This window comes from Camelus ferus, chromosome 7 (assembly GCF_009834535.1).
Source record: "Camelus ferus isolate YT-003-E chromosome 7, BCGSAC_Cfer_1.0, whole genome shotgun sequence".
Lineage (NCBI taxonomy): Eukaryota > Metazoa > Chordata > Mammalia > Artiodactyla > Camelidae > Camelus > Camelus ferus.
The window spans coordinates 5,083,185-5,096,860 of NC_045702.1; the positions used below are offsets into that span (position 1 = coordinate 5,083,185).

At 41.1% G+C, this 13,676-nt stretch overlaps 1 protein-coding gene across 12 annotated transcripts in view; it reads left to right on the plus strand.

The window, feature by feature from the left end:
- Positions 1-13,230, plus strand: part of PRKAG2 (protein kinase AMP-activated non-catalytic subunit gamma 2) — a 240,974-nt gene extending 227,744 nt beyond the window's left edge. For 10 of the 12 annotated variants that reach the window (XR_004321209.1, XR_004321210.1, XR_004321211.1 and 7 more), the window contains 6 exons: positions 2,410-2,575; positions 2,900-2,937; positions 4,102-4,248; positions 7,123-7,216; positions 8,440-8,572; positions 12,107-13,230. Coding sequence is in view for 2 of the 12 variants with exons in the window: in XM_032483075.1 (XP_032338966.1) it covers positions 2,410-2,575; positions 2,900-2,937; positions 4,102-4,248; positions 7,123-7,216; positions 12,107-12,138 (477 nt within the window). In the remaining 10 variants the exon portion in view is untranslated. Of the gene's footprint in view, positions 1-1,603; positions 1,731-2,409; positions 2,576-2,899; positions 2,938-4,101; positions 4,249-7,122; positions 7,217-8,439; positions 8,573-12,106 lie in introns of those variants that run through there. The other 2 variants (XM_032483075.1, XM_032483076.1) reach the window with 2 other exon arrangements.
- Positions 13,231-13,676: the final 446 nt, after the last annotated feature.

Below are 13,676 nucleotides of genomic sequence, written 5' to 3' on the forward strand. Positions count from 1 at the left end.
ATTAGAATATTTTATCACCTAAAATGAGGGGAAATAAAGCAATTTGTAAGTCAGTCTAATTAAGGAAATGCCATACAAGATAACTTGAGCCAAATTGCCTTATGATGCTTTATAGGTATCATGGTTTTGGAAACATAAATTCAAAAACTCCTGTCCCCAGGATTATTTTATTGTTAACTACATCAGTGATAGAAAAACCCACAGCAAATAAAATTTTGACAAGCGAACATACCATGTTGGTCCAAATTAGGGCTGTATTGTCTGTAGGTTTTCTCAGCTGCATTTGAAATGAGATGGCTCCATAATCATCCAAAACTTAGAACCTCTTTGGTAGGCAGTATTAAACAGAGGCTCAGAAGGACCAGTGTGCTTACAAGAGGGCTTTAATTTTTTTCCTTTTAAATACATGCACTGACTTTGAGGTTACAATTGGTCAACTAGAACCCATAGGAGGCCTCATTCATGGTCCAGAAGGGATCATATGAACAGTCGTTTTTTAAAAAGAATTTCGTAGACATTAAAAATCTACATCGTGAGCTTTCCTGTCTTGTCCACAGCCTCCGATGAGATAAAGTCGCGTTCTAGTGCGACGTGAAGGAGCCCAGGCTCCTCCTGGCACCTGCCTCACTCTTGCCAGACAGCAACACAGAGGTTTAGTGATTCAGAAAAATGTCCTGTCCATCAAACCAGTCCTATGTTTTAATAGTTTATGTGTAAATGTAACACTCTTCATGTTTGAATAAATGCTAAGAAAGAATGTAGGAAGGAGAGGAGTAATTTACAGAAAAGCATGAAGGTCGGTAAAGAGACGGGCTAGGGAAGAAGAACTAGGGACGCGTAGATGTTGCTGGTCGGCCTTCCGTCTGTCGTGCACGGGCCCTTGTCTGCCGTGGGCCGTACGCAGGCCCGTAGGCGCCAGGCTCAGAGCCCGTGTACCCCTCAGAGTCGTTTTAAATAATGAGTCATGAGAGCTAAACACCATTAAGCTAAACACCATTTATGATTATGTCAAGCACTTCACAGGATCAATCTCATCCTCACCACCACCCTCTCAGGTAGGTATTTTTATTAATCTGATTTGTAAATGATAAAATTAAGCGAGGCTGAGTAACTCTGCCACGTTACTGCTGGTGGTGGTGGAGTGGCCTCTGACCCGAGCAGCCCTCCCTCCAGCAGCCCTGTCGGGAGGCGTCTGGCCCAGAAGGTCAACTGTTCCGTGAAGTCCCCAGAATTTAAGCAGTGGGGTGCGGTCTGTCTCCACACCGTGCCACAGAGGAGTGACAGCCAGAGCCAGGCCTTTGGCGAGTCCTCTTCTGTACAGAAAGCAGGAGTGGTTGTCTCTGCCAGTACTGCCTTGTATTTGGGCCAATATGGTAATTAGGCTCATTCTATTAGAATATTCAGCTAGGGGTTTTCAGATAAAAATGATTTGAAATAAATTCCAGAACTTGCTTTTTGCTGAGTTGAGATCATTTTCTGAAAGTAGTGTTGCCCTTGGAGACACGCGGCAGTTAGCTGAGCGTGCAGCGAGGAACGGGTTGTCCTGCATCGAGATGGGCTAGGTGGCCTAATAGGTCTTTCTTTTTTTTCTCTAAATTTCTAGGATTCTCATGATTTGAATATTGATGAACTCTTTGACTTGAACATTTTGTTTCTTCTAATTGTTCATCTTTTCCTGATAATTGTAAGGTACACCAGGAGGATGGAATCGACTGTACCCTTTATAAAAGGTGGATTTTTGAAACCATAGACCTTGTTTTGTTTTAGTCAAACATGATCCTAGACTTCTCTCTTCTGACTTCTCCCTCCTCCTTTAAAACAGCCCGTGAAAAGAAAAGTTAACTTTTAAATGTTCTTTTAATTCTGCTCGGTTGGCTTGTTCTTGTTCCTAGTAGACAAAATTGGAGTCCTCCAAAGGAGAATTCAGGATGTAGAGGTGGGTGGTGTGAGAACTAGCTTAGCAGTTCCGACCACCACCATCACATGCTTTGGTTTGGAAATGTGTGGGTTCTTAATAAATATTACTTAATAATGACAGCAGGCCCACAAATCTAACATGAATAATTACAGAAAAAAGATTCTTCATGGCCGATAGGTCCTAATTTCCAAATAGACCTGTAGTTCCCCTCTTCTGTCCACTTTTCCAGTGGGTGGAGAGGAGAGAATGTTACAATGTTAGTGCTTTGCAGTGTTTCACTGAGTAGTTAAATATAAACATAGACGTGTAAGCTGGTTTGAACAAAAGACAATTATACGTAACGTTTTCATATTAATTCATATATCCGGGTAGATTGTTAGAAAAGACTAACTTTAATTTGTTGCACATAGTCTTTCATTCAAGTGTGGACATGTGAACATTGAAAAGGTCTCCCTTGGCCCTAGAGCATGTGTGTCTGCCTTCCCGTGCAGATGTCCGACATGCCAAAGCCTGCCTTCATGAAGCAGAACCTGGACGCCCTGGGAATCGGGACGTACCACGACATCGCCTTCATCCACCCGGACACGCCCATCATCAAAGCCCTGAATGTCTTCGTGGAAAGACGCGTGTCCGCCCTGCCCGTGGTGGACGAGTCAGGTCTGTGTGCTGGGCCGTGCCAGTTGAGCAGAAGCAGCGGTTTATCTCCAGAGGGTGAAATTATCGATAAATGACCTGGCATATCAGATATGTGGGGAAAATGAAAACTCAGGCCGGGGAGCACTCAGGAGGACAAGAACAAGAATTTTAAACAGGCTTATTTTCACATTTTCCACTAAGATGTGATTTTCACGTCCCTTTAAAAGTAGACAAGCTTATTTTATTTAACAGTATTTAATTCCTAGTAATTGTCTAGTTAAGGTTGATATTAAATGCTGCTTTTGGTTTCTAAGACATTTTTCTAACGTATATTTTTATTTTTAGGAAAAGTTGTAGATATTTATTCCAAATTTGATGTAATTGTAAGTATTTTTAATTTTATTAAACCTGTCATCTAAAATGCATTTAAAGTGTAGTCATCAGTTTCTTTTTATGATTTTCCTAACTTAGTAATTCCTAGCTTTTTTGAGGATGAGGCTCTTATCAGAGAACTCCATAGACTCCCCAGTCATTGTGCTTTTCATATGCACTGGTTTAGCAGTGAATAATGTATCGGTGGCACTCTGTGATTTCTGTCTTTTCAGTACGTGTCACTTACCGATTATCACAGCGTGTGTATATTTTAAATCGTGACATTTCCGTATGGGAGACATCTGTTCATTCTGCCAGCAGGCACGTGCTTAGTCCACACGTGAATTCGTGGATCCCTGGTCCTGTCTATCCCACAGCTTGCTGATTGGGAACAACTGCTCTAAAGAGGACCACAAATAAACAATCATAGAAAGTCCTATTTTTTAATCCCTGGTTTAAATTTATTAGGTTGATTCTGGTACTGCGTCTTACCAGTCAATGCTTTTTATCCCTGTTCAAGTGCACTTCCTTAGAGTTTTACATTATTTCTAAGAAAGGGAACTGAAAATTTGATAGGCCCAAACCTGCACGTCTTTTGTCATAACATTGACCCCAGCGTTAAATATTCTTTTGCAGCTGTCTCAGACTCTCTTGTTTCATCCTATTCTGTTTAATATAAAGACACTAAAAAATAGGCTTGTTGGAGTTTGGTTGGTGGGACCCTGTGAGGTCACTCAGAACCCTGAGAAGCATTCGGATGCACAGGGAGGGCTTCCTGCATGACTTTATCCCCACGGGTCCCCAAGCCTCCCTCGCAGAGCCCTTGTTCCACAGCCCTGGGTTCTTCTCAGCCTTTGCAAATGTCAGTCTACTTCTTGTAAGACTTTATTCACTCAGGGAGCAGAACCCAGCAGGGTAGGGATGGGGGAATCCTCCGTACGACATACAGTCAGAATGTAACATGGTTCTTCATGACTAACATGCACCTTGTAAGCTTTAAATTATTGATAAGACGATGGAACAGTCGTACTCATGGCACGTCATGAGCGCGTGTGGTGGTACTAAATTAAGATAAACATTAACCTTTTTAAAAATCAGGTTGCTCTGAACTTACTAATTTGGGTCATTAATGTGAATTGAAATGAAGGACATAATTCTCTGGTACTTTGTTACAGAACCTCGCTGCTGAAAAGACATATAACAACCTAGACATCACAGTGACGCAGGCCCTGCAGCATCGGTCACAGTATTTCGAAGGTGTTGTGAAGTGCAGTAAGCTGGAGATACTGGAGACCATCGTGGACAGAATAGTGAGAGCTGAGGTGAGCTGGCTGCACCCGTCCCTCCGTCCTCCTGTCCCCCTGAGCCCAGCTGCCACAAGTACGAGCTAGTAAAGAGCACCCCAGGGACTGAGCCATGGGAGCGGCCCGGAAGCCACCTTCCCGTTCAGTCAAATGACGTGGCTTCCCTGCCCCAGAACCCAGCACGTTCCTTGGCACATAGTAGGTCATCTGTTAATGTTCACTGAAGTGAACTTGTAAGTCTTGCTATCGTAGTTGAATCAAATAAACTGGTAAGAAACTTTCATGGTTTTAAAACATACCCGAGAAAACAGAACTTTGTTTCATTAGAGTATGAATGAATTTAAAGCTAAAAATGTGTCATTATTTGGTTTTAACAAAGTGAATGATAAAAAGATCAGAGTACATTTTATTGATTTAAGTTAAAGTAATTGTCTCTCTTCCCACCAGTATTTAGATAAGTAGTAAATAGTCCGTTCCTCTCCTGACCCCTCAGCACTTGTGGCCCCCGTACTTGTGCCTGTAGGATGTTTTTTTGCATGCTTTGCATAAAGATGAGTGAAATCATTTTATAGTGCATCTTAATTCAGTACAGCCATGCCCCAAATAATTTCTCTCCTTTCTTGTTAAAGAGGACAACATTCCTACCCCTTTCTGTCACTCCTTATCACTTTAGGACTGAAGGATGCAATTGCATTCCTTCTGGAACAACCTCTAATTAGGCGAAATTAATTCATAGTGAGTCTGCTTTGATACTTTTTATTATAAATGCAACAGTACAGTCCAAGAAGAAAAGCACCTGGTTATTTTTAGGCTAATCACAGCAACCTTAGCCCGCTTTCTGGAAGTTACCTGTCAAGTGGTTTGTTCGACAGCGCACAGAGCCCCCTTTCAGGCGCCATCGCGGCAGAAGCCCGCCGGCCCTGCTCCCATCACGTGCGTCGAAGAGGTCCGCCCTGCTCCGTCCTCTCCCGGACTGACTCACTTCAGCAGCCGTGATTTTTAACCTGTTTCACTAGATTCTCAACATGAAGTCTTTCCTTTTTCTACTTAAATTTAACATCCATCACTAGTTTTCCAGCGGGTTTTAGCTGACTTAGGAATACATCTAAACTTTTTATTGTCCTTAGAATTATATGCCTTTTGAAGATCACAAGCAGAAATAGGAAAGGCGTCCCTCCCTAATTACAAGGACAGTGGACATCCATCTGATGGAATCCTTGATAACAATTAAAAATCATGTTTAAGAATACTGTTGATATGGAAAAACAATATATTGCTAAGAGAAAAAGCCAATACTATACGTAGTATGATTCTTCGTGTTAACACACGTGCACATGCATGGAAGAGGCTAGACAGACTCGCGCCACAGCGTTAGCACGGCTGGGCCCAGCGGCCTGGGAGGTGGAGGGACCAGCACTGCTCCGCGTTCCCAAGGCCCCCGCGAGCGTGTGTGACTGGCAGGCAAAGGAAGCGACTGGCTCGTGTTAGGCTCATCTGGGAGCAGCACAGAGCCCACTGTAGTGTGAGCGAGGTCGCTGAGGAGAATGAAGGGGTCGTTAAAGTTTTCTCAAGTTATCCATCGTGACCTTTTTCCTCATTAAAATAATTTCTTTCATCAGCTGACTCCTTAATGGGGGACAAAGGCCAGTTTTTAGCTTCAGCATATTTTGTTAGGAGAAAGGTATCAGTGATGATTTGGTTTATTTATATGACCACTAACTTTTAGACAGGGAACTAAACTTCAAGGGCAAGAAAATATTTTGGGTAGTCATTTCTGTCTGGCAGAACTACTTCAGAGTGAAACAGCTCCCCCTGACCTTTAATGCTTCATAGGTGGTTAATTATCAGTATTGCATGTCAGGAGTAAAATGTGTCTGGTATAGAATATAAAGCAGTCTCTGGCCCTGGATGTAAATCATCAACGTATACTTATAGTTAATAGATAACTGTGTGATAGCACAGGGTTACTGAAGAGCCTGTGTTTTTCTAGAGAAGCTTTTAAAAGACGTTTAGGTTGATTGGCATGAGAAAGATGACACTGATTTCTTTATGAACCTAAAAGCAAGCTATGATGTCAGAAGCGGCACCAACACAGTCTCAGAGACAAAAATATAAAAACAGTTTCCCCCTCCTTCCATCTCCTTTCTGTGCCCCTCGTTCTGTACCACTGGGGGGCCTAACTGTTCAGTAAGGAGAGGAGGATCTCCAGGGTAACCGACTGGCATGTGGTTGCCTTGGGCCTAAACTCTAAAGCCTTTCAGTCAGAGGAGCACGATGCTTTCTCCCTTCCTTCCTGTTTTAAGGACGCTTTGTTGTAGTAATACCTCAGAACTTACCCACTCATTTATAAAAGATTTTCAAGTAGAAGGTAAGACATGAATATAATCTGTTTTGTTTTATTATAGTTCATTATCCTCTGAATGTTATTCTTAATATATGAACTTCATAGAGAAAAAATTAAAAACCTACGAGCAGTGACCTGTTACTTTCACTGCTCATTTGGACTTCTCTCCCATGTGACACAGTTAACAGATAATTATTAGAAACTGAAATATAAGTTTAAAAAATCAAAAACCACTTAAGAGAATATTATAGTTACATAAAGTAGCTACTGTTACACTTCATGTTTTGAGTTGTATCTATCATATATTAATAATTTTGAAATTTGAAAACTCAGCAGGACCTAGCTGGCTGATTTTTCTTAAAAGTAGTTAAGCAAACCAGCGTTGCATTTTAACAGAGCCAAGACCACTGCATGGTTCTGTGCGCTGTTCCTTCCTCTCGTTTGTGGGATCTATTCATTGTATAGTACATGAAAGATTTTTTCCTAATGTCCATTTTAAAACCATTCATTTAAGCTTCCACACGTGGCCTCCTTTTCTCTTGCTGCAGGTCCATCGGCTGGTGGTAGTAAATGAAGCAGATAGCATCGTGGGCATTATTTCCCTGTCAGATATTCTGCAAGCCCTGATACTCACACCTGCAGGTACAGATGCCAGTGTCTGACCTTTCCTATACATGGATGGGGGTGGGGGGTGAAAAAGCAGGTGCATCAAGCCCAGCTTCCCCCCGCCCTGCTGCAGCCAACAGCTTTCTGTGCATTACTTTGTAAACCATTTTCATTTTCTCTGTGGTTTTGAAGTTTTACTGTTCTGCTTGAGGGAGAAAAGTTTACACAAAGTATTCTGACTTAGCATCCTCTTGACGCCCAGAAGTGCCTGAATTATCGAGGATTCACTGCCGTGCTCATAACCTTTCCCGTTAAAAAGTTAAGATCTTCTGCGGGGGAGGATATAGGTCAGCGGTAGAGCGCATGCTTAGCATGCTCGAGAGTCATGGGTCCGATCCCCGGTCCCTCCTCTAGAAATAAATAAATAAATACCTAATTACTTTCCTCCCCCATCCCCCTCCAAAAAAAAAAAAGAATTTTGCTGTATTTTTAGAACTACTAACCGGAAAACAGGAGGGAGATTCTTTGGGATCTTTTTATTGAAACCATCTATCCAAAAAAAAAAAAAAACCTTACTAGTGTTCTGAGTGTATAAATCAAATGCCCTAAACAAACTTCTTTCCAACAGAAGTGTATGGAAGCTATATTCACTGCCAAACAACACTGGTGACTGAACTCATTTTCTGCCAGATTCACTCTAAGCAAACCCTCAAGTCACAGTCAAGGATGAGCGTGTGAAGGTGGAGGAGGGGCTTTAGAAAGGAGGAGTTGGTGTTCCTTGTGTCATGTGTTTAATAGTGTAATGGCTGAAGGGGTCCTAAAACCACCAGCCCTCGCCCCCCCCCCCACAGCACTAAGTACAAACAACCCAGATTGGGCCTCAGAGATCAAGGCCAAGATGAGAGACTAACTCATGTGCACTTTGAACTCTTAGAAGGTAAACATTAAAATGTACACTTACGAGGGTATTGATTTTTCTTTAGTTCAGAAATCAGTCAAATTAGCTAAGACTGGTTTTCATAGCTGGTCTGTAACTGAAGATACCCGCCCTGAAGGAATCTCCCCACCAGCGAGAAGCAGGCGGCACTGAGCACTGGGTGTGGTTCCAGCCGAGCAGGGACTCACAGCAAGCCCTGGAAATGGTTAGAAGCCCATGTCTACTGATCAGAAAGTCTAGAGATGACATTTGCTGCAATCATTTTCAAACTTCAGATATTAGACCCTGAAACTCATGATAATCTTTTTTTAATTATTGTAAGTTTCAGGGGTACAGCATTGCAACTCAGCATGTGTATGCACTACAGAGTGACCACCACAGGGCTCGCCACCATCCGTCAACATACAGTTGACCCCTTCACTCACTTCACCCATCCTCAGCCCACTTCGCCTCTGGTAACCACTAACCTGACCTCTGTATCTATGTGTTGTTTTGTTTGTTCACTGGTTTCGGGTGTGGGGTTTTTTTAGATTCCATTTATGAACAAAATCATATGGTACTTAGCTTTTCTCTGTCTAACTTCTTTTATTTATTAGTAATAATATCCTCAAAGTCCATCCGTGTTGTTGAAAATGGCAGGATTTCATTTTTTTGCATGGCTCATGATAATCTCTACAATCATGAAATGATCAAATGACATAAGAATGTGAGCTTGTTCATAGCATTACTTGTAATAACCTAAAACTGGAAGTAACCCAGATATCTTTGAGCAGGAGAATCAGTAGATTGCACTCTGTTCATCTGCTGGACTGCATTGACAGTGAACATGCAGCTGTATTTGACCCTGGACGAGCCTCACAGTCAGGCATGGAGCACGGAAGCAGGACCAGTGCAGGAAGTGTGGTTACATTATAGACACTTAACCCTTGAACAACACGGGTCCACTTATACGCAGACTTTTTTCAGTAGTAAACACTGCAGTACTACACGGTCCATGGTTGAATCCACAGCTGTGGGACCTCGGATACGGAGAGGAATCGGGCCATAGAGGGCCAACTATACACTGTATGCAGTGCCCTAACCCTGTGTTGTCCAAGGATCAATTGTACAACCATATGGCTCCTCTGTGCACCTTAGGACGAGGAACCATCTCCAGGCAGGCTTATCCCCACAGGCACATAACTTGGCACCTTCAGAAGGACACCCCCTTTTCCAGTCGGCTGGCCCTGGGCCAAGGCACACAGCTCGTCCAATGGAGTCAGGCCAAATGTCAGCTCTCTTCTGTCCCTGTGGCCGAGATTCTTTGTGCATTGCAAATTCAGGGTAAAGAATTCTTTATCCTCTCTATGCCTTGGTGTCACAGCCATAAGAATGAGACTGTTCATCTGGATGAGTTTAAATTTCCATCCAGATTTGATATTTCAAAAATTCTAAGTCATTAATGCAAGTCAGCATTAGTGAAAATGCAGGGAGGAAACCTATTCCACAGCTGGATTTGAAATGTATGTTACCATAGAAATAATGTTATAAAGACAGGGACAGTTGCTTAAAGACTTGAATATAAGACAAGACACAATAAACCTCCTAGAAGAAAACATAGAACATTCTCTGACATAAATCTCAGCAGTGTTCTCCTAGGGCAGTCTACCCAGGCACTAGAAATAAAAGCAAAAGTAAACAAATGGGATCTAATTAAACTTACAAGCTTTTGCACAGTAAAGGAAACCATAAGCAGAATAAGACAACAACCTACAGAATGGGAGAAAATATTTGCAAATGATGCAACTGACACAGGTTTAATTTTCAGAATATATAAACAGCTCATACAATTTAATAACAAAAAAACAAACAACCCAATCCAAAAATAGGCAGAAGACCTAAACAAGCAATTCTCCAAGGAGGACATACAGATGGCCAATAGGCACATGAAAAAATGCTCAATATCACTATCAGAGAAATACAAATCAAAACTACAATGAGGTATCACTTCACACCAGTCAGAATGGCCATGATTCAAAACTCTGAACAATAAATGCTGAAGAGGGTGTGGAGAAAAGGGAACCCTCCTACACTATTGGTGGGAATGTAGTTTGGTGCCGCCATTATGGAAAACAGTACGGAGATTCCTAAAAAAACTAAAAATAGACTTACCATATGATCCAGGAATCCCATTTCTGGGTACATATCTGGAGGGAACTCTAATGAGAAAAGATACTTGCATCCCAATGTTCATAGCAGCACTGTTTACAGTAGTCAAGACACAGAAGCAACCTAAATGTCCATCGACAAATGACTGGATAAAGAAGTTGTGGTATATTTCTAAAATGGAATACTACTCTGCCATAAAAAAGAATAAAATAATGCCATTTGTAACAACACAGATAGACCTAGAGATCATCATCCTAAGTGAAGTAACCCAGAAAGAGAAAAAAAATTTATCACTCATATGTGGAATCTTAAAAAAAAAAAAAAAAAAGAGGAAAAAGACTATGAACTCATCTGCAAAACAGAAACAGACTTGCAGACACAGTAAACAATCATGGTTACCAGGGAAAGGGGGTGGGAAGAGATGAATTTAGGAGTTTGAGATTTGCAAAGGTTAGTCACTATATATCAAAATAGGTTTTTTTAAAAAGGTTTTTCTGTATAGCATGGGCAACTATGTTCAATATCTTGTAATAACCTTTAATGAAAAAGAATATATGTGTATATATGCATGACTGGGACATTGTGCTGTACACCAGAAATTGACACATTGTAACTGGCTGTACTTTAAAATAAAAAAGGGGTAGTTGAATTAGAATTCTTTGTGATACAGTGTGTATAATGCTATTTATTTAGGAAAATGCTCAGTGTTCCTAATAACTGGATTTACTAGTGAACATCTAGAGCAGAACCCGCTTGCAGCCATCAGATCAGATGCTCGCATACAAGGACGATGGTGTGGTATTAGCAGCAAACTAGAGGTCCAGCCCTGTTAGCCCAATCCCACTATCCCCTAAGAGCTGAGAGGAGCCAGCCAGCTGCTTAACTTCATTCAGCCTCCATTCCTTCAGCAATAGAATGAACAGCCTGATACAGGCCACTGTCCCTCCAAAGGTACTTTGAGCTGAAACCAAAACCATATGTGAACAATGTTTATGCACCAGGAAGCTGCACACCCAGGACGAGCACTGCTGGGTGGACATTTATAGAATAATCAGTAAGAGACCCTTTTTAAAGCCATTCACTGTTATGTGGATAAAAGATACCAATGGTTCTTCTTTTCACCAGATAATGCACACTGATTCAATATAGTAAGATTTTCTCTTTTTCAAAGTTTTTAGCAGTAGTTCATTGTCAAACTTAACTCAAGACTCCAAACGAACCTAAGTGTCTACACATGCAGCCAATGAATAAGCAGTCTGATGGCAGTAGCTACAATTTTTTTAGCCCCTTAACTTTCAAAGAGATTAACAGTCTTTAAAAGTGTTAGATTTAAAAATCTAGTTTCTGATGAGAAGACAGAGAAACTACTGTAATAAAAAAAATGGTAGCTGCCCTCTCAACCCACGTTGAAGTATCTGGGCCAGATGAGAGTAGGTGCTATGTGCAGTTTTCCTTAAACTTGTTACAGTGCTTTACATGTTTATAAGTATGTTCAACAGAAATACTCTGCACCTTCACTAAAACTTAAGTACATATTTCTTTGAAAAATTTTTAACAGAACCCTCTTTTCCAAATTAAACCGTGTGTGTTTAGAATTACAACATGTAACAGGGGTTAAAAGTGTGTGGCAGTGATGGTAGGTGGGGGTGGGCAGCCTGGCGCCCACCTGCTCACTGACCACATCTCAGGCCCCTGCAGCCTCTGGGACTTTCTCCTAAGGCACTGCAGGGACAGGCAGAAGCCACGGGGTGGGGAGCCACCACTGCACTCCTGTGGGACCTGCACAGCTGCAGCGTGTTTTTGTGTTACTTTCAAACTTCCCATTTTCCGTGTCCTGACAGGTGCCAAACAGAAGGAGACGGAAAGCGAATGACGGCCGTGAGTGGAGGGGCCCTGCAGGAGAACTTGAACACAGATGCTGGTCGCGCTTTGCCTCACGAACACCGACCGCGAGAGAACAGAGTAAAATGGCTGAGAATGTGGATCAGGGTTTAGTGATGGGTACTTTTTCCAGTGATGTTGAAACTAAACATAAAAAAGAAAGATCTTGTGTGTCTGAAGATTCAACCTAGCATTAAAAGACTGTTTTCAGACCACTGTCTGAAAGAGTTCAAATGCTGTAAGTCATTAAAGTGCACTGTCCTGAATTTCTATTATTTTTCATTTTAAAGAAGTCACTGGTACCTAACAGGTAATATGACATAAGGCGAGTGTATGGCATATTCAGATCTAGTGCCTTATGTCGGAACAGCGATATGTCATCACTACTGCCCACCCATTGCAACTGGGGCGCATACTTGTGAAGTGACCCTGCTGGAGCGTGAATGGCTTTGAACCTTTACCAAATCAGTTTGTTTTCATTAGATTTGTTGAACAGCTATAATTTGAATATAAATAATTACTTTATAAAACTTTAATGACGGTTTTATGTTTAAGTGTTCCGTTCTGAACTATAGTGTAAACAAGACTGCTTTACAACAGCTTTATTTATTTTTACTTTCATGCAATTTTTTACACATCTTTTGTGGGTAAACTTCACTACCCATTAACAAATCATTGGTTGTTGTTTTAAAAGGGCAGATTTCTCATTATTTAAGTTTGGATCTGGAAAGGATATGACTTCTCAACAGCCACTGTTAGGTTTTAAAAGCTGAAGTTTCTAACAGCACACGTGGGAACCTGCTCTGCAGGGCTGCAGACAAAGTGCCGGGAAGATGTCTATTTTTTCTTGTGTTTTGACATGAAAATCATGATGTTTGTGTGACTGCTGACGCGATTGTTTTGTAAATTTTACTGTGGCATATACGGTATTGTCATATGGTTGAGGAGAAACACAAAGTTTCCTAATATAAGTGCTCTGAAAATGTTGACACTGTATATATATGAGTATAGTTTGGTTTTTTGTTTGGGTTTGGTTTTTTTTTTTTGCAGATTGAAAAATTAAAATAAATCTGACTATCTACCATCTTGTTCAAGAACTTCTTTAAAATATTATGTATTTCAACATACAGTGATTAAAATTCTTCAGGCTCCTAGAAAAGAACATAGAAAAAACATTCTCTGACATAAATCATAGCAATGTTTTCTTAGCTCAGCCTCCCAAGGCAAAGGAAATAAAAGCAAAAATAAACAAATGAGACCCAAACTTACAGGCTTTTGCACAGCAAAGGAAACCATGAACAAAACAAAAAGACAACCTATGGAATGGGAGAAAACATTTGTGAATGATGAGACTGACAAGGGCTTAATTTACAAAATATACAAACAATTCATACAACTCAATAACAACATCAACAACAAAAAAACCCAATCAAAAACTGGGCAGAAGACCTAAACAGACATTTCTGAATAGATGGCCAAGAGACACATGAAAAGATGCTCAACATCACTAATTATTAGAGAAATGCAAAT